Source organism: Amblyomma americanum, chromosome 10 (genome assembly GCF_052857255.1).
Source record: "Amblyomma americanum isolate KBUSLIRL-KWMA chromosome 10, ASM5285725v1, whole genome shotgun sequence".
Taxonomy (NCBI): Eukaryota; Metazoa; Arthropoda; class Arachnida; order Ixodida; family Ixodidae; genus Amblyomma; species Amblyomma americanum.
Window position 1 is genome coordinate 112,718,897 of NC_135506.1, and position 25,444 is coordinate 112,744,340.

Consider the following 25,444-nt stretch of genomic DNA (forward strand, 5'->3'; position numbering starts at 1 on the left):
GATTTAAAAGCGAGGAAATATTTTTGAAGAGCAGCTCTCGATGTTTTCTTTTTTTTGCGGATAGGCTCAGGCGCCCCACCTTGACGTTGACTGACCCCTGAATGGTCGCGTAGCCGCCGCCAGCTTTTGTGCCTTTTCTCTCAGCTCCACAATGACATTTATAGATTTAAAACCAAGGAAATACTTTTGAAGAGCAGCTCTCGATGTTTTTTTTTATATCGGATAGGCTCAGGCGCCCCACATTGACGTCGACTGACCCCTGGATGGTCGCGTAGCCGCCGCCAGATTTTGTGCCTTTTCTCTTAGCTCCACAATGACATTTATAGATTTAAAACCGAGGAAATATTTTTGAAGAGCGGCTCTCGATGTTTTCTTTTTTTTTGCGGATAGGCTCAGGCGCCCCACCTTGACGTCGACTGACCCCTGGATGGTCGCGTAGCCGCCGCCAGCTTTTGTGCCCTTTCTCTCTGCTCCACAACAATGACATTTATAGATTTAAAACCAGGAAATATTTTTGAATAGCAGCTCTCGATGTTTTTTTTTTAGCGGATAGGCTCAGGCGCCCCACCTTGACGTCGACTGACCCTTGGATGGTCCCGTAGCCGCCGCCAGCTTTTGTGCCTTTTCTCTCAGCTCCACAATGATATTTATAGATTTAAATCCGAGAAAATATTTTTGAAGAGCAGCTGTCCATGTTTTCTTTTCTTTTGCGGATAGGCTCAGGCGCCCCACCTTGACGTCGACTGACCCCTGGATGGTCGCGTAGCCGCCACCAGCTTTTGTGCCTTTTCTCTTAGCTCCACAATGACATTTATAGATTTAAAACCGAGAAAATATTTTTGAAGAGCAGCTGTCCATGTTTTCTTTTCTTTTGCGGATAGGCTCAGGCGCCCCACATTGACGTCGACTGACCCCTGGATGGTCGCGTAGCCGCCGCCAGCTTTTGTGCCTTTTCTCTTAGCTCCACAATGACATTTATAGATTTAAAACCGAGAAAATATTTTTGAAGAGCAGCTCTCGATGTTTTCTTTTCTTTTGCGGATAGGCTTAGGCGCCCCACCTTGACGTCGACTGACCCCTGGATGGTCGCGTAGCCGCCGCCAGCTTTTGTGCCTTTTTTCTCAGCTCCACAATGACATTTATAGATTTAAAAGCGGGAAATATTTTTGAAGAGCAGCTCTAGATGTTTTCTTTTTTTTGCGGATAGGCTCAGGCGCCCCGCCTTGACGTCGACTGACCCCTGGATGGTCGCGTAGCCGCCGCCAGCTTTTGTGCCTTTTCTCTCAGCTCCACAATGATATTTATAGATTTAAAACCAAGAAAATACTTTTGAAGAGCAGCTCTCAATGTTTTTTTTTTATATCGGATAGGCTCAGGCGCCCCACCTTGACGTCGACTGACCCCTGGATGGTCGCGTAGCCGCCGCCAGCTTTTGTGCCTTTTCTCTCTGCTCCACAACAACGACATTTATAGATTTAAAACCAGGAAATATTTTTGAAGAGCAGCTCTCGATGTTTTTTTTTTAGCGGATAGGCTCAGGCGCCCCACCTTGACGTCGACTGACCCCTGGATGGTCGCGTAGCCGCCGCCAGCTTTTGTGCCTTTTCTCTCAGCTCCACAATGATATTTATAGATTTAAAACCGAGAAAGTATTTTTGAAGAGCAGCTGTCCATGTTTTCTTTTCTTTTGCGGATAGGCTCAGGCGCCCCACCTTGACGTCGACTGACCCCTGGATGGTCGCGTAGCCGCCGCCAGCTTTTGTGGCTTTTCTCTTAGCTCCACAATGACATTTATAGATTTAAAACCGAGGAAATATTTTTGAAGAGCAGCTCTCGATGTTTTCTTTTTTTTTGCGGATAGGCTCAGGCGCCCCACCTTGACGTAGACTGACCCCTGGATGGTCGCGTAGCCGCCGCCAGCTTTTGTGCCTTTTCTCTCTGCTCCACAACAATGACATTTATAGATTTAAAACCAGGAAATATTTTTGAAGAGCAGCTCTCGATGTTTTTTTTTAGCGGATAGGCTCAGGCGCCCCACCTTGACGTCGACGGACCCCTGGATGGTCGCGTAGCCGCCGCCAGCTTTTGTGCCTTTTCTCTCTGCTCCACAACAATGACATTTATAGACTTAAAACCAGGAAATATTTTTGAAGAGCAGCTCTCGATGTTTTTTTTTAGCGGATAGGCTCAGGCGCCCCACCTTGACGTCGACTGACCCCTGGATGGTCGCGTAGCCGCCGCCAGCTTTTGTGCCTTTTCTCTCAGCTCCACAATGATATTTATAGATTTAAAACCGAGAAAATATTTTTGAAGAGCAGCTTTCGATGTTTTCTTTTCTTTTGCAGATAGGCTCTGGCACCCCACCTTGACGTCGACTGACCCCTGGATGGTCGCGTAGCCGCCGCCAGCATTTTTGCCTTTTCTCTCAGCTCCACAATGATATTTATAGATTTAAAACCGAGGAAATATTTTTGAAGAGCAGCTCTCGATGTTTTCTTTTCTTTTGCGGATAGGCTCAGGCGCCCCACCTTGACGTCGACTGACTCCTGGATGGTCGCGTAGCCGCCGCCAGCTTTTGTGCCTTTTTTCTCAGCTTCACAATGACATTTATAGATTTAAAAGCGATGAAATATTTTTGAAGAGCAGCTCTCGATGTTTTCTTTTCTTTTGCGGAAGGCTCTGGCGCCCCACCTTGACGTCGACTGACCCCTGGATGGTCGCGTAGCCGCCGCCAGCTTTCGTGCTTTTTCTCTCAGCTCCACAATGACATTTATAGATTTAAAACCGAGGAAATATTTTTGAAGAGCAGCTCTCGATGTTTTCTTTTCTTTTGCGGATAGGCTCTGGCGCCCCACCTTGACGTCGAATGACCCCTGGATGGTCGCGTAGCCGCCGCAGGCTTTTGTGCCTTTTCTCTCAGCTCCAGAATGATATTTTATAGATTTAAAACCAAGGAAATATTTTTGAAGAGCAGCTCTCGATGTTTTCTTTTCTTTTGCGGATAGGCTCTGGCGCCCCACCTTGACGTCGACTGACCCCTGGATGGTCGCGTAGCCGCCGCCAGCTTTTGTGCCTTTTCTCTTTTCTCCAAAATGACATTTATAGATTTAAAACCGGGGAAATATTTTTGAAGAGCAGCTCTCGATGTTTTCTTTTCTTTTGCGGATAGGCTCTGGCGCCCCACCTTGACGTCGACTGACCCCTGGATGGTCGCGCAGCCGCCGCCAGCTTTTGTGCCTTTTCTTTCAGCTCCACAATGATATTTATAGATTTAAAACCGAGGAAATATTTTTGAAGAGCAGCTCTCGATGTTTTCTTTTCTTTTGCGGATAGGCTCAGGCGCCCCACCTTGACGTCGACTGACCCCTGGATGGTCGCGTAGCCGCCGCCAGCTTTTGTGCCTTTTCTCTCAGCTCCACAATGACATTTATAGATTTAAAACCAAGAAATATTTTTGAAGAGCAGCTCTCGATGTTTCTTTTTTTTAGCGGATAGGCTCAGGCGCCCCACCTTGACGTCGACTGACCCCTGGATGGTCGCGTAGCCGCCTTCAGCTTTTGTGCCTTTTCTCTCAGCTCCACAATGACATTTATAGATTTAAAACCAAGGAAATACTTTTGAAGAGCAGCTCTCGATGTTTTTTTTTATCGGATAGGCTCAGGCGCCCCACCTTGACGTCGACTGACCCCTGGATGGTCGCGTAGCCGCCGCCAGCTTTTGTGCCTTTTCTCTTAGCTCCACAACGACATTTATAGATTTAAAACCGAGGAAATATTTTTGAAGAGCAGCTCTCGATGTTTTCTTTTTTTTTGCGGATAGGCTCAGGCGCCCCACCTTGACGTCGACTTACCCCTGGATGGTCGCGTAGCCGCCGCCAGCTTTTGTGCCTTTTGTCTCAGCTCCACAATGACATTTATAGATTTAAAAGCGAGGAAATATTTTTGAAGAGCAGCTCTCGATGTTTTCTTTTTTTTTGCGGATAGGCTCAGGCGCCCCACCTTGACGTCGACTGACCCCTGGATGGTCGCGTAGCCGCCGCCAGCTTTTGTGCCTTTTCTCTCAGCTCCACAATGATATTTATAGATTTAAAACCGAGGAAATATTTTTGGAGAGCAGCTCTCGATGTTTTCTTTTTTTTTGCGGATAGGCTCAGGCGCCCCACCTTGACGTTGACTGACCCCTGGATGGTCGCGTAGCCGCCGCCAGCTTTTGTGCCTTTTCTCTCAGCTCCACAATGACATTTATAGATTTAAAACCAAGGAAATACTTTTGAAGAGCAGCTCTCGATGTTTTTTCTTATATCGGATAGGCTCAAGCGCCCCACCTTGACGTCGACTGACCCCTGGATGGTCGCGTAGCCGCCGCCAGATTTTGTGCCTTTTCTCTTAGCTCCACAATGACATTTATAGATTTAAAACCGAGGAAATATTTTTGAAGAGCAGCTCTCGATGTTTTCTTTTTTTTTGCGGATAGGCTCAGGCGCCCCACCTTGACGTCGACTGACCCCTGGATGGTCGCGTAGCCGCCGCCAGCTTTTGTGCCTTTTCTCTCTGCTCCACAACAATGACATTTATAGATTTAAAACCAGGAAATATTTTTGAATAGCAGCTCTCGATGTTTTTTTTTAGCGGATAGGCTCAGGCGCCCCACCTTGACGTCGACTGACCCTTGGATGGTCGCGTAGCCGCCGCCAGCTTTTGTGCCTTTTCTCTCAGCTCCACAATGATATTTATAGATTTAAAACCGAGAAAATATTTTTGAAGAGCAGCTGTCCATGTTTTCTTTTCTTTTGCGGATAGGCTCAGGCGCCCCACCTTGTCGTCGACTGACCCCTGGATGGTCGCGTAGCCGCCGCCAGCTTTTGTGCCTTTTCTCTTAGCTCCACAATGACATTTATAGATTTAAAACCGAGAAAATATTTTTGAAGAGCAGCTCTCGATGTTTTCTTTTCTTTCGCGGATAGGCTCTGGCGCCCCACCTTGACGTCGACTGACCCCTGGATGGTCGCGTAGCCGCCGCCAGCTTTTGTGCCTTTTCTCTTTGCTCCACAATGATATTTATAGATTTAAAACCGAGGAAATATTTTTGAACAGCAGCTTTCGATGTTTTCTTTTCTTTTGCAGATAGGCTCTGGCGCCCCACCTTGACGTCGACTGACCCCTGGATGGTCGCGTAGCCGCCGCCAGCATTTGTGCCTTTTCTCTCAGCTCCACAATGATATTTATAGATTTAAAACCGAGGAAATATTTTTGAAGAGCAGCTCTCGATGTTTTCTTTTCTTTTGCGGATAGGCTCAGGCGCCCCACCTTGACGTCGACTGACTCCTGGATGGTCGCGTAGCCGCCGCCAGCTTTTGTGCCTTTTTTCTCAGCTTCACAATGACATTTATAGATTTAAAAGCGATGAAATATTTTTGAAGAGCAGCTCTAGAAGTTTTCTTTTTTTTGCGGATAGGCTCAGGCGCCCCACCTTGACGTCGACTGACCCCTGGATGGTCGCATAGCCGCCGCCAGCTTTTGTGCCTTTTCTTTCAGCTCCACAATGATATTTATAGATTTAAAACCAAGGAAATATTTTTGGAGAGCAGCTCTCGATGTTATCTTTTTTTTGCGGATAGGCTCAGGCGCCCCACCTTGACGTTGACTGACCCCTGGATGGTCGCGTAGCCGCCGCCAGCTTTTGTGCCTTTTCTCTCAGCTCCAAAATGATATTTATAGATTTAAAACCGAGAAAATATTTTTGAAGAGCAGCTCTTGATGTTTTCTTTTCTTTTGCGGATAGGCTCAGGCGCCCCACCTTGACGTCGACTGACCCCTGGATGGTCGCGTAGCCGCCGCCAGCTTTTGTGCCTTTTCTTTCAGCTCCACAATGATATTTATAGATTTAAAACCGAGGAAATATTTTTGAAGAGCAGCTCTCGATGTTTTCTTTTCTTTTGCGGATAGGCTCTGGCGCCCCACCTTGACGTCGACTGACCCCTGGATGGTCGCGTAGCCGCCGCCAGCTTTTGTGCCTTTTCTCTCAGCTCCACAATGACATTTATAGATTTAGAACCAAGAAATATTTTTGAAGAGCAGCTCTCGATGTTTCTTTTTTTTAGCGGATAGGCTCAGGCGCCCCACCTTGACGTCGACTGACCCCTGGATGGTCGCGTAGCCGCCTTCAGCTTTTGTGCCTTTTCTCTCAGCTCCACAATGACATTTATAGATTTAAAACCAAGGAAATACTTTTGAAGAGCAGCTCTCGATGTTTTTTTTTATCGGATAGGCTCAGGCGCCCCACCTTGACGTCGACTGACCCCTGGATGGTCGCGTAGCCGCCGCCAGCTTTTGTGCCTTTTCTCTTAGCTCCACAACGACATTTATAGATTTAAAACCGAGGAAATATTTTTGAAGAGCAGCTCTCGATGTTTTCTTTTTTTTTTGCGGATAGGCTCAGGCGCCCCACCTTGACGTCGACTGACCCCTGGATGGTCGCGTAGCCGCCGCCAGCTTTTGTGCCTTTTGTCTCAGCTCCACAATGACATTTATAGATTTAAAAGCGAGGAAATATTTTTGAAGAGCAGCTCTCGATGTTTTCTTTTTTTGCGGATAGGCTCAGGCGCCCCACCTTGACGTCGACTGACCCCTGGATGGTGGCGTAGCCGCCGCCAGCTTTCGTGCCTTTTCTCTCAGCTCCACAATGATATTTATAGATTTAAAACCGAGGAAATATTTTTGGAGAGCAGCTCTCGATGTTTTCTTTTTTTTTGCGGATAGGCTCAGGCGCCTCACCTTGACGTTGACTGACCCCTGGATGGTCGCGTAGCCGCCGCCAGCTTTTGTGCCTTTTCTCTCAGCTCCACAATGACATTTATAGATTTAAAACCAAGGAAATACTTTTGAAGAGCAGCTCTCGATGTTTTTTCTTATATCGGATAGGCTCAAGCGCCCCACCTTGACGTCGACTGACCCCTGGATGGTCGCGTAGCCGCCGCCAGATTTTGTGCCTTTTCTCTTAGCTCCACAATGACATTTATAGATTTAAAACCGAGGAAATATTTTTGAAGAGCAGCTCTCGATGTTTTCTTTTTTTTTGCGGATAGGCTCAGGCGCCCCACCTTGACGTCGACTGACCCCTGGATGGTCGCGTAGCCGCCGCCAGCTTTTGTGCCTTTTCTCTCTGCTCCACAACAATGACATTTATAGATTTAAAACCAGGAAATATTTTTGAATAGCAGCTCTCGATGTTTTTTTTTTAGCGGATAGGCTCAGGCGCCCCACCTTGACGTCGACTGACCCTTGGATGGTCGCGTAGCCGCCGCCAGCTTTTGTGCCTTTTCTCTCAGCTCCACAATGATATTTATAGATTTAAAACCGAGAAAATATTTTTGAAGAGCAGCTGTCCATGTTTTCTTTTCTTTTGCGGATAGGCTCAGGCGCCCCACCTTGACGTCGACTGACCCCTGGATTGTCGCGTAGCCGCCGCCAGCTTTTGTGCCTTTTCTCTTAGCTCCACAATGACATTTATAGATTTAAAACCGAGAAAATATTTTTGAAGAGCAGCTCTCGATGTTTTCTTTTCTTTCGCGGATAGGCTCTGGCGCCCCACCTTGACGTCGACTGACCCCTGGATGGTCGCGTAGCCGCCGCCAGCTTTTGTGCCTTTTCTCTTTGCTCCACAATGATATTTATAGATTTAAAACCGAGGAAATATTTTTGAACAGCAGCTTTCGATGTTTTCTTTTCTTTTGCAGATAGGCTCTGGCGCCCCACCTTGACGTCGACTGACCCCTGGATGGTCGCGTAGCCGCCGCCAGCATTTGTGCCTTTTCTCTCAGCTCCACAATGATATTTATAGATTTAAAACCGAGGAAATATTTTTGAAGAGCAGCTCTCGATGTTTTCTTTTCTTTTGCGGATAGGCTCAGGCGCCCCACCTTGACGTCGACTGACTCCTGGATGGTCGCGTAGCCGCCGCCAGCTTTTGTGCCTTTTTTCTCAGCTTCACAATGACATTTATAGATTTAAAAGCGATGAAATATTTTTGAAGAGCAGCTCTAGAAGTTTTCTTTTTTTTTGCGGATAGGCTCAGGCGCCCCACCTTGACGTCGACTGACCCCTGGATGGTCGCATAGCCGCCGCCAGCTTTTGTGCCTTTTCTTTCAGCTCCACAATGATATTTATAGATTTAAAACCAAGGAAATATTTTTGGAGAGCAGCTCTCGATGTTATCTTTTTTTTGCGGATAGGCTCAGGCGCCCCACCTTGACGTTGACTGACCCCTGGATGGTCGCGTAGCCGCCGCCAGCTTTTGTGCCTTTTCTCTCAGCTCCAAAATGATATTTATAGATTTAAAACCGAGAAAATATTTTTGAAGAGCAGCTCTTGATGTTTTCTTTTCTTTTGCGGATAGGCTCAGGCGCCCCACCTTGACGTCGACTGACCCCTGGATGGTCGCGTAGCCGCCGCCAGCTTTTGTGCCTTTTCTTTCAGCTCCACAATGATATTTATAGATTTAAAACCGAGGAAATATTTTTGAAGAGCAGCTCTCGATGTTTTCTTTTCTTTTGCGGATAGGCTCTGGCGCCCCACCTTGACGTCGACTGACCCCTGGATGGTCGCGTAGCCGCCGCCAGCTTTTGTGCCTTTTCTCTTTGCTCCACAATGATATTTATAGATTTAAAACCGAGGAAATATTTTTGAACAGCAGCTCTCGATGTTTTCTTTTCTTTTGCGGATAGGCTCTGGCGCCCCACCTTGACGTCGACTGACCCCTGGATGGTCGCGTAGCCGCCGCCAGCTTTTGTGCCTTTTCTCTCAGCTCCACAATGATATTTATAGATTTAAAACCGAGGAAATATTTTTGAAGAGCAGCTCTCGATGTTTTCTTTTCTTTTGCGGATAGGCTCAGGCGCCCCACCTTGACGTCGACTGACTCCTGGATGGTCGCGTAGTCGCCGCCAGCTTTGTGCCTTTTCTCTGAGCTCCACAATGACATTTATAGATTTAAAACCGAGGAAATATTTTTGACGAGCACCTCTCGATGTTTTCTTTTCTTTTCCGGATAGGCTCAGGCGCCCCACCTTGACGTCGACTGACCCCTGGATGGTCGCGTAGCCGCCGCCAGCTTTTGTGCCTTTTCTCTCTGCTCCACAACAATGACATTTATAGATTTAAAACCAGGAAATATTTTTGAAGAGCAGCTCTCGATGTTTTTTTTAGCGGATAGGCTCAGGCGCCCCACCTTGACGTCGACTGACCCCTGGATGGTCGCGTAGCCGCCGCCAGCTTTTGTGCCTTTTCTTTCAGCTCCACAATGATATTTATAGATTTAAAACCGAGGAAATATTTTTGAACAGCAGCTCTCGATGTTTTCTTTTCTTTTGCGGATAGGCTCTGGCGCCCCACCTTGACGTCGACTGACCCCTGGATGGTCACGTAGTCGCCGCCAGCTTTTGTGCCTTTTCTCTTTGCTCCAAAATGACATTTATAGATTTAAAACCGGGGAAATATTTTTGAAGAGCAGCTCTCGATGTTTTCTTTTCTTTTGCGGATAGGCTCTGGCGCCCCACCTTGACGTCGACTGACCCCTGGATGGTCGCGTAGCCGCCGCCAGCTTTTGTGCCTTTTCTTTCAGCTCCACAATGATATTTATAGATTTAAAACCGAGGAAATATTTTTGAAAAGCAGCTCTCGATGTTTTCTTTTCTTTTGCGGATAGGCTCAGGCGCCCCACCTTGACGTCGACTGACCCCTGGATGGTCGCGTAGCCGCCGCCAGCTTTTGTGCCTTTTCTCTCAGCTCCACAATGACATTTATAGATTTAAAACCAAGGAAATACTTTTGAAGAGCAGCTCTCGATGTTTTTTTTTTGAGCGGATAGGCTCAGGAGCCCCACCTTGACGTCGACTGACCCCAGGCTGGTCGCGTAGCCGCCGCCAGCTTTTGTGCCTTTTCTCTTAGCTCCACAATGATATTTATAGATTTAAAACCGAGGAAATATTTTTGAAGAGCAGCTCTCGATGTTTTCTTTTCTTTTGCGGATAGGCTCTGGCGCCCCACCTTGACGTCGACTGACCCCTGGATGGTCGCGTAGCCGCCGCCAGCTTTCGTGCCTTTATTCTCAGCTCCACAATGATATTTAGAGATTTAAAACCGAGGAAATATTTTTGAAGAGCAGCTCTCGATGTTTTCTTTTCTTTTGCGGATAGGCTCAGGTGCCCCACCTTGACGTCGACTGACCCCTGGATGGTCGCGTAGCCGCCGCCAGCTTTTCTGCCTTTTCTCTCAGCTCCACAATGACATTTATAGATTTAAAACCGAGGAAATATTTTTGAAGAGCAGCTCTCGATGTTTTCTTTTCTTTTGCGGATAGGCTCAGGCGCCCCACCTTGACGTCGACTGACCCCTGGATGGTCGCGTAGCCGCCGCCAGCTTTTGTGCCTTTTCTCTCAGCTTCACAATGATATTTATAGATTTAAAACCGAGGAAATATTTTTGAAGAGCAGCTCTCGATGTTTTCTTTTCTTTTGCGGATAGGCTCTGGCGCCCCACCATGACGTCGACAGACCCCTGGATGGTCGCGTGGCCGCCGCCAGCTTTTGTGCCTTTTCTCTCAGCTCCACAATGACATTTATAGATTTAAAACCAAGGAAATATTTTTGAAGAGCAGCTCTCGATGTTTTCTTTTCTTTTGCGGATAGGCTCTGGCGCCCCACCTTGACGTCGACTGACCCCTGGATGGTCGCGTAGCCGCCGCCAGCTTTTGTGCCTTTTCTCTTAGCTCCACAATGACATTTATAGATTTAAAACCGAGGAAATAATTTTGAAGAGCAGCTCTCGATGTTTTCTTTTCTTTTGCGGATAGGCTCAGGTGCCCCACCTTGACGTCGACTGATCCCTGGATGGTCGCGTAGCCGCCGCCAGCTTTTGTGCCTTTTCTCTCAGCTCCACAATGATATTTATAGATTTAAAACCAAGGAAATATTTTTGAAGAGCAGCTCTCGATGTTTTCTTTTCTTTTGCGGATAGGCTCAGGCGCCCCACCTTGACGTTGACTGACCCCTGGATGGTCGCGTAGTCGCCGCCAGCTTTGTGCCTTTTCTCTGAGCTCCACAATGACATTTATAGATTTAAAACCGAGGAAATATTTTTGACGAGCACCTCTCGATGTTTTCTTTTCTTTTCCGGATAGGCTCAGGCGCCCCACCTTGACGTCGACTGACCCCAGGATGGTCGCGTAGCCGCCGCCAGCTTTTGTGCCTTTTCTCTCTGCTCCACAACAATGACATTTATAGATTTAAAACCAGGAAATATTTTTGAAGAGCAGCTCTCGATGTTTTTTTTAGCGGATAGGCTCAGGCGCCCCACCTTGACGTCGACTGACCCCTGGATGGTCGCATAGCCGCCGCCAGCTTTTGTGCCTTTTCTCTCAGCTCCACAATGATAATTATAGATTTAAAACCGAGGAAATATTTTTGAAGAGCAGCTCTCGATGTTTTTTTTTCTTTTGCGGATAGGCTCAGGCGCCCCACCTTCACGTCGACTGACCCCTGGATGGTCGCGTAGCCGCCGCCAGCTTTTGTGCCTTTTCTCTCAGCTCCACAATGATATTTATTGATTTAAAACCGAGGAAATATTTTTGAAGAGCAGCTCTCGATGTTTTCTTTTCTTTTGCGGATAGGCTCTGGCGCCCCACCTTGACGTCGACTGACCCCTGGATGGTCGCGTAGCCGCCGCCAGCTTTTGTGCTTTTTCTCTCAGCTCCACAATGACATTTATAGATTTAAAACCGAGGAAATATTTGTGAAGAGCAGCTCTCGATGTTTTCTTTTCTTTTGCGGATAGGCTCTGGCGCCCCACCTTGACGTCGAATGACCCCTGGATGGTCGCGTAGCCGCCGCCAGCTTTTGTGCCTTTTCTCTCAGCTCCAGAATGATATTTATAGATTTAAAACCGAGGAAATATTTTTGAAGAGCAGCTCTCGATGTTTTCTTTTCTTTTGCGGATAGGCTCTGGCGCCCCACCTTGACGTCGACTGACCCCTGAATGGTCGCGTAGCCGCCGCCAGCTTTGGTGCCTTTTCTCTTTGCTCCACAATGACATTTATAGATTTAAATCCGGGGAAATATTTTTGAACAGCAGCTCTCGATGTTTTCTTTTCTTTTGCGGATAGGCTCAGGCGCCCCACCTCAACGTCGACTGACCCCTGGATGGTCGCGTAGCCGCCGCCAGCTTTTGTGCCTTTTCTCTCAGCTCCACAATGACATTTATAGATTTAAATCCAAGAAATATTTTTGAAGAGCAGCTCTCGATGTTTCTTTTTTTTTAGCGGATAGGCTAGGGCGCCCCACCTTGACGTCGACTGACTCCTGGATGGTCGCGTACCCGCCTTCAGCTTTTGTGCCTTTTCTCTCAGCTCCACAATGACATTTATAGATTTAAAACCAAGGAAATACTTTTGAAGAGCAGCTCTCGATGTTTTTTTTTTGAGCGGATAGGCTCAGGCGCCCCACCTTGACGTCGACTGACCCCTGGATGGTCGCGTAGCCGCCGCCAGCTTTTGAGCCTTTTCTCTTAGCTCCACAATGACATTTATAGATTTAAAACCGAGGAAATATTTTTGAAGAGCAGCTTTCGATGTTTTCTTTTGCGGATAGGCTCTGGCGCCCCACCTTGACGTCGACTGACCCCTGGATGGCCGCGTAGCCGCCGCCAGCTTTTGTGCCTTTTTTCTCAGCTCCACAATGATATTTATAGATTTAAAACCTAGGAAATATTTTTGAAGAGCAGCTCTCGATGTTTTCTTTTCTTTTGCGGATAGCCTCAGGTGCCCCATCTTGACGTCGACTGACCCCTGGATGGTCGCGTAGCCGCCGCCAGCTTTTGTGCCTTTTCTCTCAGCTCCACAATGACATTTATAGATTTAAAACCTAGGAAATATTTTTGAAGAGCAGCTCTCGATGTTTTCTTTTCTTTTGCGGATAGGCTCTGGCGCCCCACCTTGACGTCGACTGACCCCTGGATGGTCGCGTAGCCGCCGCCAGCTTTTGTGCCTTTTCTCTCAGCTCCACAATGATATTTATAGATTTAAAACCGAGGAAATATTTTTGAAGAGCAGCTCTCGATGTTTTCTTTTCTTTTGCGGATAGGCTCAGGTACCCCACCTTGACGTCGACTGACCCATGGATGGTCGCGTAGCCGCCGCCAGCTTTTGTGCCTTTTCTTTCAGCTCCACAATGATATTTATAGATTTAAAACCGAGGAAATATTTTTGAAGAGCAGCTCTCGATGTTTTCTTTTCTTTTGCGGATAGGCTCAGGCGCCCCACCTTGACGTCGACTGACCCCTGGATGGTCGCGTAGCCGCCGCCAGCTTTTGTGCCTTTTCTCTCAGCTCCACAATGACATTTATAGATTTAAAACCTAGGAAATATTTTTGAAGAGCAGCTCTCGATGTTTTCTTTTTTTTGCGGATAGGCTCAGGCGCCCCACCTTGACGTCGACTGAACCCTGGATGGTCGCGTAGCCGCCGCCAGCTTTTGTGCCTTTTCTCTCAGCTCCACAATGACATTTATAGATTTAAAACCAAGCAATATTTTTGAAGAGCAGCTCTCGATGTTTTTTTTTAGCGGATAGGCTCAGGCGGCCCACCTTGACGTCGACTGACCCCTGGATGGTCGCGTAGCCGCCTTCAGCTTTTGTGCCTTTTCTCTCAGCTCCACAATGATATTGATTTAAAACCGAGGAAATATTTTTAAAGAGCAGCTCTCGATGTTTTCTTTTTTTTTGCGGATAGGCTCAGGCGCCCTACCTTGACGTCGACTGACCCCTGGATGGTCGCGTAGCCGCCGCCAGCTTTTGTGCCTTTTCTCTCAGCTCCACAATGACATTTATAGATTTAAAACCAAGCAATATTTTTGAAGAGCAGCTCTCGATGTTTTTTTTTAGCGGATAGGCTCAGGCGGCCCACCTTGACGTCGACTGACCCCTGGATGGTCGCGTAGCCGCCGCCAACTTTTGTGCCTTTTCTCTCAGCTCCACAATGACATTTATAGATTTAAAAGCGAGGAAATATTTTTGAAGAGCAGCTCTAGATGTTTTTTTTTGCGGATGGCTCAGGCGCCCCACCTTGACGTCGACTGACTCCTGGATGATCGCGTAGCCGCCGCCAGCTTTTGTGCCATTTGTCTCAGCTCCACAATGACATTTATAGATTTAAAACAGAGGAAATATTTTTGGAGAGCAGCTCTCAATGTTTTCGTTTTTTTTGCTGATAGGCTCAGGCGCCCCACCTTGACGTTGACTGACCCCTGGATGGTCGCGTAGCCGCCGCCAGCTTTTGTACCTTTTCTCTCAGCTCCACAATGATATTTATTGATTTAAAAGCGAGGAAATATTTTTGAAGAGCAGCTCTCGATGTTTTCTTTTCTTTTGCGGATAGGCTCTGGCGCCCCACCTTGACGTCGACTGACCCCTGGATGGTCGCGTAGCCGCCGCCAGCTTTTGTGCTTTTTCTCTCAGCTCCACAATGACATTTATAGATTTAAAACCGAGGAAATATTTTTGAAGAGCAGCTCTCGATGTTTTCTTTTCTTTTGCGGATAGGCTCTGGCGCCCCACCTTGACGTCGAATGACCCCTGGATGGTCGCGTAGCCGCCGCCAGCTTTTGTGCCTTTTCTCTCAGCTCCAGAATGATATTTATAGATTTAAAACCGAGGAAATATTTTTGAAGAGCAGCTCTCGATGTTTTCTTTTCTTTTGCGGATAGGCTCTGGCGCCCCACCTTGACGTCGACTGACCCCTGGATGGTCGCGTAGCCGCCGCCAGCTTTTGTGCCTTTTCTCTTTGCTCCACAATGACATTTATAGATTTAAACCCGGGGAAATATTTTTGAACAGCAGCTCTCGATGTTTTCTTTTCTTTTGAGGATAGGCTCTGGCGCCCCACCTTGACGTCGACTGACCCCTGGATGGTCGCGTAGCCGCCGCCAGCTTTTGTGCCTTTTCTTTCAGCTCCACAAAGATATTTATTGATTTAAAACCGAGGAAATATTTTTGAAGAACAGCTCTCGATGTTTTCTTTTCTTTTGCGGATAGGCTCAGGCGCCCCACCTTGACGTCGACTGACCCCTGGATGGTCGCGTAGGCGCCGCCAGCTTTTTTACCTTTTCTCTCAGCTCCACAATGACATTTATAGATTTAAAACCAAGAAATATTTTTGAAGAGCAGCTCTCGATGTTTCTTTTTTTTAGCGGATAGGCTCAGGCGCCCCACCTTGACGTCGACTGACCCCTGGATGGTCGCGTAGCCGCCTTCAGCTTTTGTGCCTTTTCTCTCAGCTCCACAATGACATTTATAGATTTAAAACCAAGGAAATACTTTTGAAGAGCAGCTCTCGATGTTTTTTTTTTGAGCGGACAGGCTCAGGCGCCCCACCTTGACGTCGACTGACCCCTGGATGGTCGCGTAGCCGCCGCCAGCTTTTGTGCCTTTTCTCTTAGCTCCACAATGACATTTATTGATTTAAAACCGAGGAAATATTTTTGAAGAGCAGCTCTCGATGTTTTCTTTTCTTTTGCGGATAGGCTCTGGCGCCCCACCTTGACGTCGACTGACCCCTGGATGGTCGCGTAGCCGCCGCCAGCTTTTGTGCCTTTTTTCTCAGCTCCACAATGATATTTATAGATTTAAAACCGAGGAAATATTTTTGAAGAGCAGCTCTCGATGTTTTCTTTTCTTTTGCGGATAGGCTCAGGTGCCCCACCTTGACGTCGACTGACCCCTGGATGGTCGCGTAGCCGCCGCCAGCTTTTGTGCCTTTTCTCTCAGCTCCACAATGACATTTATAGATTTAAAACCGAGGAAATATTTTTGAAGAGCAGCTCTCGATGTTTTCTTTTCTTTTGCGGATAGGCTCAGGCGCCCCACCTTGACGTCGACTGACCCCTGGATGGTCGCGTAGCCGCCGCCAGATTTTGTGCCTTTTCTCTCAGCTTCACAATGATATTTATAGATTTAAAACCGAGGAAATATTTTTGAAGAGCAGCTCTCGATGTTTTCTTTTCTTTTGCGGATAGGCTCTGGCGCCCCACCATGACGTCGACTGACCCCTGGATGGTCGCGTAGCCGCCGCCAGCTTTTGTGCCTTTTCTCTCAGCTCCACAATGACATTTATAGATTTAAAACCGAGGAAATATTTTTGAAGAGCAGCTCTCGATGTTTTCTTTTCTTTTGCGGATAGGCTCAGGTGCCCCACCTTGACGTCGACTGACCCCTGGATGGTCGCGTAGCCGCCGCCAGCTTTTGTGCTTTTTCTCTCAGCTCCACAATGACATTTATAGATTTAAAACCGAGGAAATATTTTTGAAGAGCAGCTCTCGATGTTTTCTTTTCTTTTGCGGATAGGCTCTGGCGCCCCACCTTGACGTCGAATGAACCCTGGATGGTCGCGTAGCCGCCGCCAGCTTTTGTGCCTTTTCTCTCAGCTCCAGAATGATATTTATAGATTTAAAACCGAGGAAATATTTTTGAAAAGCAGCTCTCGATGTTTTCTTTTCTTTTGCGGATAGGCTCTGGCGCCCCACCTTAACGTCGACTGACCCCTGGATGGTCGCGTATCCGCCGCCAGCTTTTGTGCCTTTTCTCTTTGCTCCACAATGATATTTATAGATTTAAAACCGGGGAAATATTTTTGAACAGCAGCTCTCGATGTTTTCTTTTCTTTTGCGGATAGGCTCTGGCGCCCCACCTTGACGTCGACTGACCCCTGGATGGTCGCGTAGCCGCCGCCAGCTTTTGTGCCTTTTCTTTCAGCTCCACAATGATATTTATAGATTTAAAACCGAGGAAATATTTTTGAAGAGCAGCTCTCGATGTTTTCTTTTCTTTTGCGGATAGGCTCAGGCGCCCCACCTTGACGTCGACTGACCCCTGGATGGTCGCGTAGCCGCCGCCAGCTTTTGTGCCTTTTCTCTCAGCTCCACAATGACATTTATAGATTTAAAACCTAGGAAATATTTTTGAAGAGCAGCTCTCGATGTTTTCTTTTTTTTGCGGATAGGCTCAGGCGCCCCACCTTGACGTCGACTGAACCCTGGATGGTCGCGTAGCCGCCGCCAGCTATTGTGCCTTTTCTCTCAGCTCCACAAGGATATTGATTTAAAACCGAGGAAGTATTTTTAAAGAGCAGCTCTCGATGTTTTCTTTTTTTTGCGGATAGGCTCAGGCGCCCTACCTTGACGTCGACTGACCCCTGGATGGTCGCGTAGCCGCCGCCAGCTTTGTGCCTTTTCTCTCAGCTCCACAATGATATTTATAGATTTAAACCCGGGGAAATATTTTTGAACAGCAGCTCTCGATGTTTTCTTTTCTTTTGCGGATAGGCTCTGGCGCCCCACCTTGACGTCGACTGACCCCTGGATGGTCGCGTAGCCGCCGCCAGCTTTTGTGCCTTTTCTTTCAGCTCCACAAAGATATTTATAGATTTAAAACCGAGGAAATATTTTTGAAGAACAGCTCTCGATGTTTTCTTTTCTTTTGCGGATAGGCTCAGGCGCCCCACCTTGACGTCGACTGACCCCTGGATGGTCGCGTAGGCGCCGCCAGCTTTTTTACCTTTTCTCTCAGCTCCACAATGACATTTATAGATTTAAAACCAAGAAATATTTTTGAAGAGCAGCTCTCGATGTTTCTTTTTTTTAGCGGATAGGCTCAGGCGCCCCACCTTGACGTCGACTGACCCCTGGATGGTCGCGTAGCCGCCGCCAGCTTTTGTGCCTTTTCTATTAGCTCCACAATGACATTTAGAGATTTAAAACCGAGGAAATATTTTTGAAGAGCAGCTCTCGATGTTTTCTTTTTTTGCGGATAGGCTCAGGCGCCCCACCTTGACGTCGACTGAACCCTGGATGGTCGCGTAGCCGCCGCCAGCTTTTGTGCCTTTTCTCTCAGCTCCACAATGATATTAATAGATTTAAAACCAAGGAAATACTTTTGAAGAGCAGCTCGATGTTTTTTTTAGCGGATAGGCTCAGGCGCCCCACCTTGACGTCGACTGACCCCTGGATGGTCGCGTAGTCGCCGCCAGCTTTTGTGCCTTTTCTCTGAGCTCCACAATGACATTTATAGATTTAAAACCGAGGAAATATTTTTAAAGAGCAGCTCTCGATGTTTTCTTTTTTTTTGCGGATAGGCTCAGACGCCCTACCTTGACGTCGACTTATCCCTGGATGGTCGCGTAGCCGCCGCCAGCTTTTGTGCCTCTTCTCTCAGCTCCACATTGACATTTATAGATTTAAAACCAAGAAATATTTTTGAAGAGCAGCTCTCGATGTTTTTTTTTTAGCGGATAGGCTCAGACGCCCTACCTTGACGTCGACTGAACCCTGGATGGTCGCGTAGCCGCCGCCAGCTTTTGTGCCTTTTCTCTCAGCTCCACAATGATATTTATAGATTTAAAACCGAGGAAATATTTTTGAAGAGCAGCTCTCGATGTTTTTTTTAACGGATAGGCTCAGGCGCCCCACCTTGACGTCGACTGACCCCTGGATGGTCGCGTAGCCGCCGCCAGCTTTTGTGCCTTTTCTCTCAGCTCCAAAATGACATTTATAGATTTAAAACCAAGGAAATACTTTTGAAGAGCAGCTCGATGTTTTTTTTTTAGCGGATAGGCTCAGGCGCCCCACCTTGACGTCGACTGGCCCCTGGACGGTCGCGTAGTCGCCGCCAGCTTTTGTACCTTTTCTCTGAGCTCCACTATGACATTTATAGATTTAAAACCGAGGAAATATTTTTGAAGAGCACCTCTCGATGTTTTCTTTTCTTTTGCGGATAGGCTCTGGCGCTCCACCTTGACGTCGACTGACCCCTGGATGGTCGCGTAGCTGCCGCCAGCTTTTGTGCCTTTTCTCTCAGCTCCACAATGACATTTATAGATTTAAAACCGAGGAAATATTTTTGAAGAGCAGCTCTCGATGTTTTCTTTTCTTTTGCGGATAGGCTCAGGCGCCCCACCTTGACGTCGACTGACCCCTGGATGGTCGCGTAGCCGCCGCCAGCTTTTGTGCCTTTTCTCTCAGCTCCACAATGACATTTATAGATTTAAAACCAAGAAAATATTTTTGAAGAGCAGCTCTCGATGTTTTCTTTTCTTTTGCGGATAGGCTCAGGCGCCCCACCTTGACGTCGACTGACCCCTGGATGGTCGCGTAGCCGCTGCCAGCTTTTGTGCCTTTTCTCTCAGCTCCACAATGATATTTATAGATTTAAAACCGAGGAAATATTTTTGAAGAGCAGCTCTCGATGTTTTTTCTTTTGCGGATAGGCTTTGGCGCCCCACCTTGACGTCGACTGACCCCTGGATGGTCGCGTAGCCGCCGCCAGCTTTTGTGCCTTTTCTCTCAGCTCCACAATGACATTTATAGATTTAAAACCGAGGAAATATTTTTGAAGAGCAGCTCTCGATGTTTTCTTTTCTTTTGCGGATAGGCTCTGGCGCCCCACCTTGACGTCGACTGACCCCTGGATGGTCGCGTAGCCGCCGCCAGCTTTTGAGCCTTTTCTCTCAGCTCCATAATGATATTTATAGATTTAAAACTGAGGAAATATTTTTGAAGAGCAGCTCTCGATGTTTTTTTTTGTTTTGCGGATAGGCTCTGGCGCCCCACCTTGACGTCGACTGACCCCTGGATGGTCGCGTAGCCGCCGCCAGCTTTTGTGTCTTTTCTCTCAGCTCCACAATGACATTTATAGATTTAAAACCTAGGAAATATTTTTGAAGAGCAGCTCTCGATGTTTTCTTTTTTTTGCGGATAGGCTCAGGCGCCCCACCTTGACGTCGACTGAACCCTGGATGGTCGCGTAGCCGCCGCCAGCTTTTGTGCCTTTTCTCTCAGCTCCACAATGAAATTTATAGATTTAAAACCGAGGAAATATTTTTAAAGAGCAGCTCTCGATGTTTTCTTTTTTGCGGATAGGCTCAGGCGCCCTACCTTGACGTCGACTGACCCCTCGATGGTCGCGTAGCCGCCGCCAGCTTTTATGCCTTTTCTCTCAGCTCCACAATGATATTTATAGATTTAAAACCAAGAAAATATTTTTGAAGAGCAGCTCTCGATGTTTTTTTTTAGCGGATAGGCTCAGGCGCCCCACCTTGACGTCGACTGACCCCTGGATGGTCGCGTAGCCGCCGCTAGCTTTTGTGCCTTTTCTCTCAGCTCCACAATGACATTTATAGATTTAAAACCAAGGAAATACTTTTGAAGAGCAGCTCTCGATGTTTTTTTTTATCGGATAGGCTCAGGCGCCCCACCTTGACGTCGACTGACCCCTGGATGGTCGCGTAGCCGCCGCCAGCTTTTATGCCTTTTCTCTTAGCTCCACAATGACATTTATAGATTTAAAACCGAGGAAATATTTTTGACGAGCACCTCTCGATGTTTTCTTTTCTTTTCCGGATAGGCTCAGGCGCCCCACCTTGACGTCGACTGACCCCTGGATGGTCGCGTAGCCGCCGCCAGCTTTTGTGCCTTTTCTCTCTGCTCCACAACAATGACATTTATAGATTCAAAACCAGGAAATATTTTTGAAGAGCAGCTCTCGATGTTTTTTAGCGGATAGGCTCAGGCGCCCCACCTTGACGTCGACTGACCTCTGGATGGTCGCGTAGCCGCCGCCAGCTTTTGTGCCTTTTCTTTCAGCTCCACAATGACATTTATCGATTTAAAACAGAGGAAATACTTTTGAAGAGCAGCTCTCGATGTTTTCTTTTCTTTTGCGGATAGGCTCAGGCGCCCCACCTTGACGTCGACTGACCCCTGGATGGTCGCGTAGCCGCCGCCAGCTTTTGTGCCTTTTCTTTCAGCTCCACAATGACATTTATCGATTTAAAACAGAGGAAATACTTTTGAAGAGCAGCTCTCGATGTTTTCTTTTCTTTTGCGGATAGGCTCAGGCGCCCCACCTTGACGTCGACTGACCCCTGGATGGTCGCGTAGCCGCCGCCAGCTTTTGTGCCGTTTCTCTCAGCTCCACAATGACATTTATAGATTTAAAACCGAGGAAATATTTTTGGAGAGTAGCTCTCGATGTGTTTTTTTTTAGCGGATAGGCTCAGGCGCCCCACCTTGACGTCGACTGACCCCTGTGTGGTCGCGTAGCCGCCACCAGCTTTTGTGCCTTTTCTCTCAGCTCCACAATGACATTTATAGATTTAAAACCGAGGATATATTTTTGAAGAGCAGCTCTCGATGTTTTTTTTTTTAGCGGATAGGCTCAGGCACCCCACCTTGACGTCGACTGACCCCTGGATGGTCGCGTAGCCGCCGCCAGCTTTTGTGCCTTTTCTCTCAGCTCCAAAATGACATTTATAGATTTAAAACCGAGGAAATATTTTTGAAGAGCAGCTCTCGATGTTTTTTTTTTAGCGGATAGGCTCAGGCGCCCCACCTTGACGTCGACTGACCCCTGGATGGTCGCGTAGCCAACGCTGCATTCGTCCGACACGTGCCGGCTGCGCGGCAGCTGACACACGAGGTCGTAGCGGGTCCGGCGCGGCTGGTGCGTGTAGTAGTCGAACGATGAGGGGCCCTTGGAAGGCGCGCCAAGCCCCACGGAACCCTCGGTGGTGAAGGTGTCTGCACCCACCTGCATAGCGCGCATATGATATCCCAGTACCTATTAGAACATTGGACTCTTTATAAGCACATTGAAGATGGTCTGTTCTGGCAGGTCTTCGCAGGTTTACAGCAGCTCGACTTGTTATTTGTTTAGACAAGTTTTACAAATTAATTATGCTACATTATGCCCACTGTTCTCTCTGCGCTTACAATCGATACCCTGTGCGGCTGAAACTGTCAGGCGATGTTGCGGTGTACCAACTCTCCTAATGACGCATTCCAATCGGCGATTCGGATCATCGTCCTGAACCCGCGGACGTGCAAAGAATCCATTGCGGTGTCGTGAAATTCAAATCGAAGATAGGAATAGACGAGGAACTCCGGGCTTAGCTGCCGGGGCAAGGTGCGGCAGTCCGCCGCAGATATTTCCGTCTTTTCTACAACTGAATATCGCGATTACAATCAACCGAAATTTCTCTTTTAAACATGCTTTCCGATTCGTACGCTTGAGAATAATTACACTGCGTGGCTGATTGGAATGGGTCATTACTGTCACCCCAATCCAATACGTTAGTCACCCACTGCAGCGCCATTTGCGTTCCTTGTGTGAGATAGCGTGCTGCTTTCGAGCTTTGTTGCTAACATGTGCGCCTTTCTTTGGTCCACGAATAAAATGGTGAATTACTTTATGCATTTTGAACGGCACTGGGAAGCACCTCGGGCTATCTTGCAAAGCCTGAATGCCGTACTATACACCTGCTTCGGATGAGAGGGTTATTGCCATTGCCTAGGAAATCGAGCATAGTGTTGAATGGATGGAAATCGTTGTCAGGAAACGATGTGGCTTGTTGCGAGTCTTTGAGTCCTAAGTGCAATCCTTGGCTCACAATTTGCCCTTTTTTCTTAAAAAAATATAAAGGTACTGCTAGATTTAGTCTAAAACAACTGCGAATATACTTTGTGCAACTGTGATTTGTGTTTATTCATATGTCGTATGAGAAAATTTCTGTTATTACTGTACTCTTTTTTTTTCTCTTGTGTTGCTCTCATGCATAGGCTGTATAATTTCTTTTCTATTTATTTTTTGATGACCACTTCTGTATTGTTCATTAATTGTTATTTCGTTCTGTCTGCTGCTGTCATGTAATGGTTTCCTGGGCCTTCGTCGAGCTGTTCGTACAGCTTTTAGTCCAAGTAACCATCCAGATACTTGCCGGAGGATAAAATATGATTTCTGTTGGTTTGATTTGAACTGGGCTTCTAGGTGCATTATAGAGAACGTGAGGCGGAAAAGCAGAACATAGGGTTGGCCTGTGTTTCCCAATAGTTCAAGACAGAAAGAAGCCTTGCCACTTCCGTGCGCGCACTGTGGCATGCAAAGCTGACCATCCTGCGTGCTCTACGGCAGTGAGACGGTGATTATAAATAATAAATTGATTTGATTACAATAATTATTGATAAATACTAACTTGCAACATTACGACCATGGCTGCTTTAAGAAGACGCTGAGGACAAATTCATATCGGCCTCTATAAATACAGTACCACTTTCTTGTCACAAGGAGGTCATTCACAGCGAGAACGGAGTTTTACAAGCTATTTAAGACAAAAATTGTAATATGGGTGTAACCATTATTGGCTGATTTCGCAAGTAGAAGTCGTGCGTAGGCACCAAGCAATATGATATGGAACACGGGGGTGCGTGGCCTCCGCGATACGTAAAGCGCTGCCACCGACAGAAGACGAGAATCGGTGGTAAAGCTCGGCCAGCCACTCTTTTCGAGCATGCTCCTGCTGCCACCCATTATCTTCGTCGGCCGATGCCAGGGCTTTGCAAAGCGCTGAGGCCACGCGACCCCGTGTTCTATCTCATATTGTTTTTAGCTGAACATCCAGAGAACGCCGGGAATCATCCATCCACCTCTGCTGCAGTGATGCAGCGCTTAAGCGATGTGCCACTTCCCCGTCGCCGGTGGAGCTTCTGCGGCCATGTTTTCTATTCCCAAGCCAACTTTCGCGACAGTGGGCAGTTTGCTCGCAATACGGAAGGCAGCTTGTGGTGCCCTCACAAGGTCAGGTCGCCCACGTGAGGCACCTGACAGATAGGTAAAGCACACATAGGTTGCTTCTCTGGGAATCTTTCTGTTGCGCCGCCGCCGACGACCCCGGGTTTCCCGATGGGGACACTCAACACTGTCGCGTTAAAGAAACGCGTGCGAATTGGAATGCAAAGAGGCAATGGAAAAACCAGCTGCACTCCAGAAGCATAACCCACCAGCCACCTCCACACACCGCCACGATTGGTAGCGGTGTGCTCACCCATCCAGAGCCACCCTCGAACTACGTCCAGCCACTTTCACACCCACAGAAAAATTCTAGACTAAAAGGCAGCAAAGCAAATATCGAGGTAACTCCGACTGCTATCACAGATTCAGATGTCTGATCATCCCGTAACTTGTAAAAACAATTTTCTCGCCGGTAATGTGTCTTTCGCTTCCGGAAAAACATCAACATTGCCAAAAAAAGCAGTGAATCTACTTTTACTCATAACAACTGAGGATATAGCTGTCCTCAGTGGCTCGTCTAAAATTCTTTTGGTGTTTCTCATAGTGGGTTTCTCAGTGTTGTGGAGAGTACAAAGAGTATTTTGCTTTCTGTAGAGATTGCCGTTAGTTGGTTGGTGCTTCAATTATTCAGCTGATGAAAGGAGCTACTGTCATGACTTTGCGAGTTGAGAAAAATATCTAAAACTGTTCAACGATTGAACTTGGGTGTAATAGAATTTTTCAGCGCAGCTGCGGCGGTATTTCAAACATGGGCGGTCGCAAACGGAACACGCAGTGCCTGAACGCATGTGGACACGGGTTTAGGCTTCCGCAGCGCTCACAGCGATCCCCCGCCACTGAGCTGTAGCTGAGGCTCTCATAGGGGAATCCTCACTTGAAACATTTGCAAATGACATAACATAGCTTTCGTCACGCGGTAACAGAAAAGCAAGGATGTCAACTCAGCTAGTGTCATTCCTCCGAAGTGACATTGAGTTCCCCGCCCGAAAGTGGGCAACTGCAGCTCCTTGGAACTCAACGTGTTCTGTAGCGCAATTCAGTGTCTGATTCCCCGCCTCTTTCCTCCTCCAGGTTGCTTAAACTTCAAGGCACTGGTCATGAATCGTGCACGCAGCTTCTCACTCAACCCATGATATTACGCTCTCTTTGCTTTTACGCGACGCCTGTTAACGCAAAACGTCACACAAAGCCGCCGCGTTGGCTGGGAGGTTATGGCGCTCGGCTGCTGGCCAGAAAGACGTGGGCTCGATCCCGGCCGCGGCGGTCGAATATCGATGGAGGCGAAATGCTAGAGGCCCGTGTGCTGTGCGATGTCAGTGCATGTTAAAGAACCCCAGATGGTCGAAATTTCCGGAGCCCTTCACTACGGCGTCCCTCATAGCCTGAGTCGTTTTGAGACGTTAAACGCCCATAAACCAAGCCAGCAAAACGTCACGCATTACTGAGAACAAACGGTCGAGAACGGGAGAAGAACGATTCCCGAGATGCTAATTAAAACAGCGCGGAAAAACGCCAAAGGAAACGGTCGGCAAGCTATCCTTCAACATTCTCGTTTCAGTAAGGAGTGCATCCACACAGATTGGAGGAAGAGGGGAGAGAGAAGCGCCGCACACCGAAGGCGCAGGCTCATTAAGCAAGCCTTCGACGCCTGCCACGATCCGTGTATCTCTGCCGAAAAACCAAGCATGAAATGTTAGGAAAAACGGTAAGGCGCCCATGTGCTGTGCGATGTCAGTGCACGTTAAAGATCCCCAGGTGGTCGAAATTATTCCGGGGCCCTCC

General features: G+C 47.7%; 1 protein-coding gene across 1 annotated transcript in view; it reads right to left on the minus strand.

Annotated features, from left to right (window-relative positions):
• Nucleotides 1-25,444, minus strand: part of LOC144108638 (putative chitinase 2) — a 129,784-nt gene that overhangs the window by 75,014 nt on the left and 29,326 nt on the right. Inside the window, exon 5 of the mRNA XM_077641824.1 lies at nucleotides 21,428-21,625. Within this exon, the coding sequence (XP_077497950.1) occupies nucleotides 21,428-21,625 (198 nt within the window). The remainder of the gene's footprint in view (nucleotides 1-21,427; nucleotides 21,626-25,444) is intronic.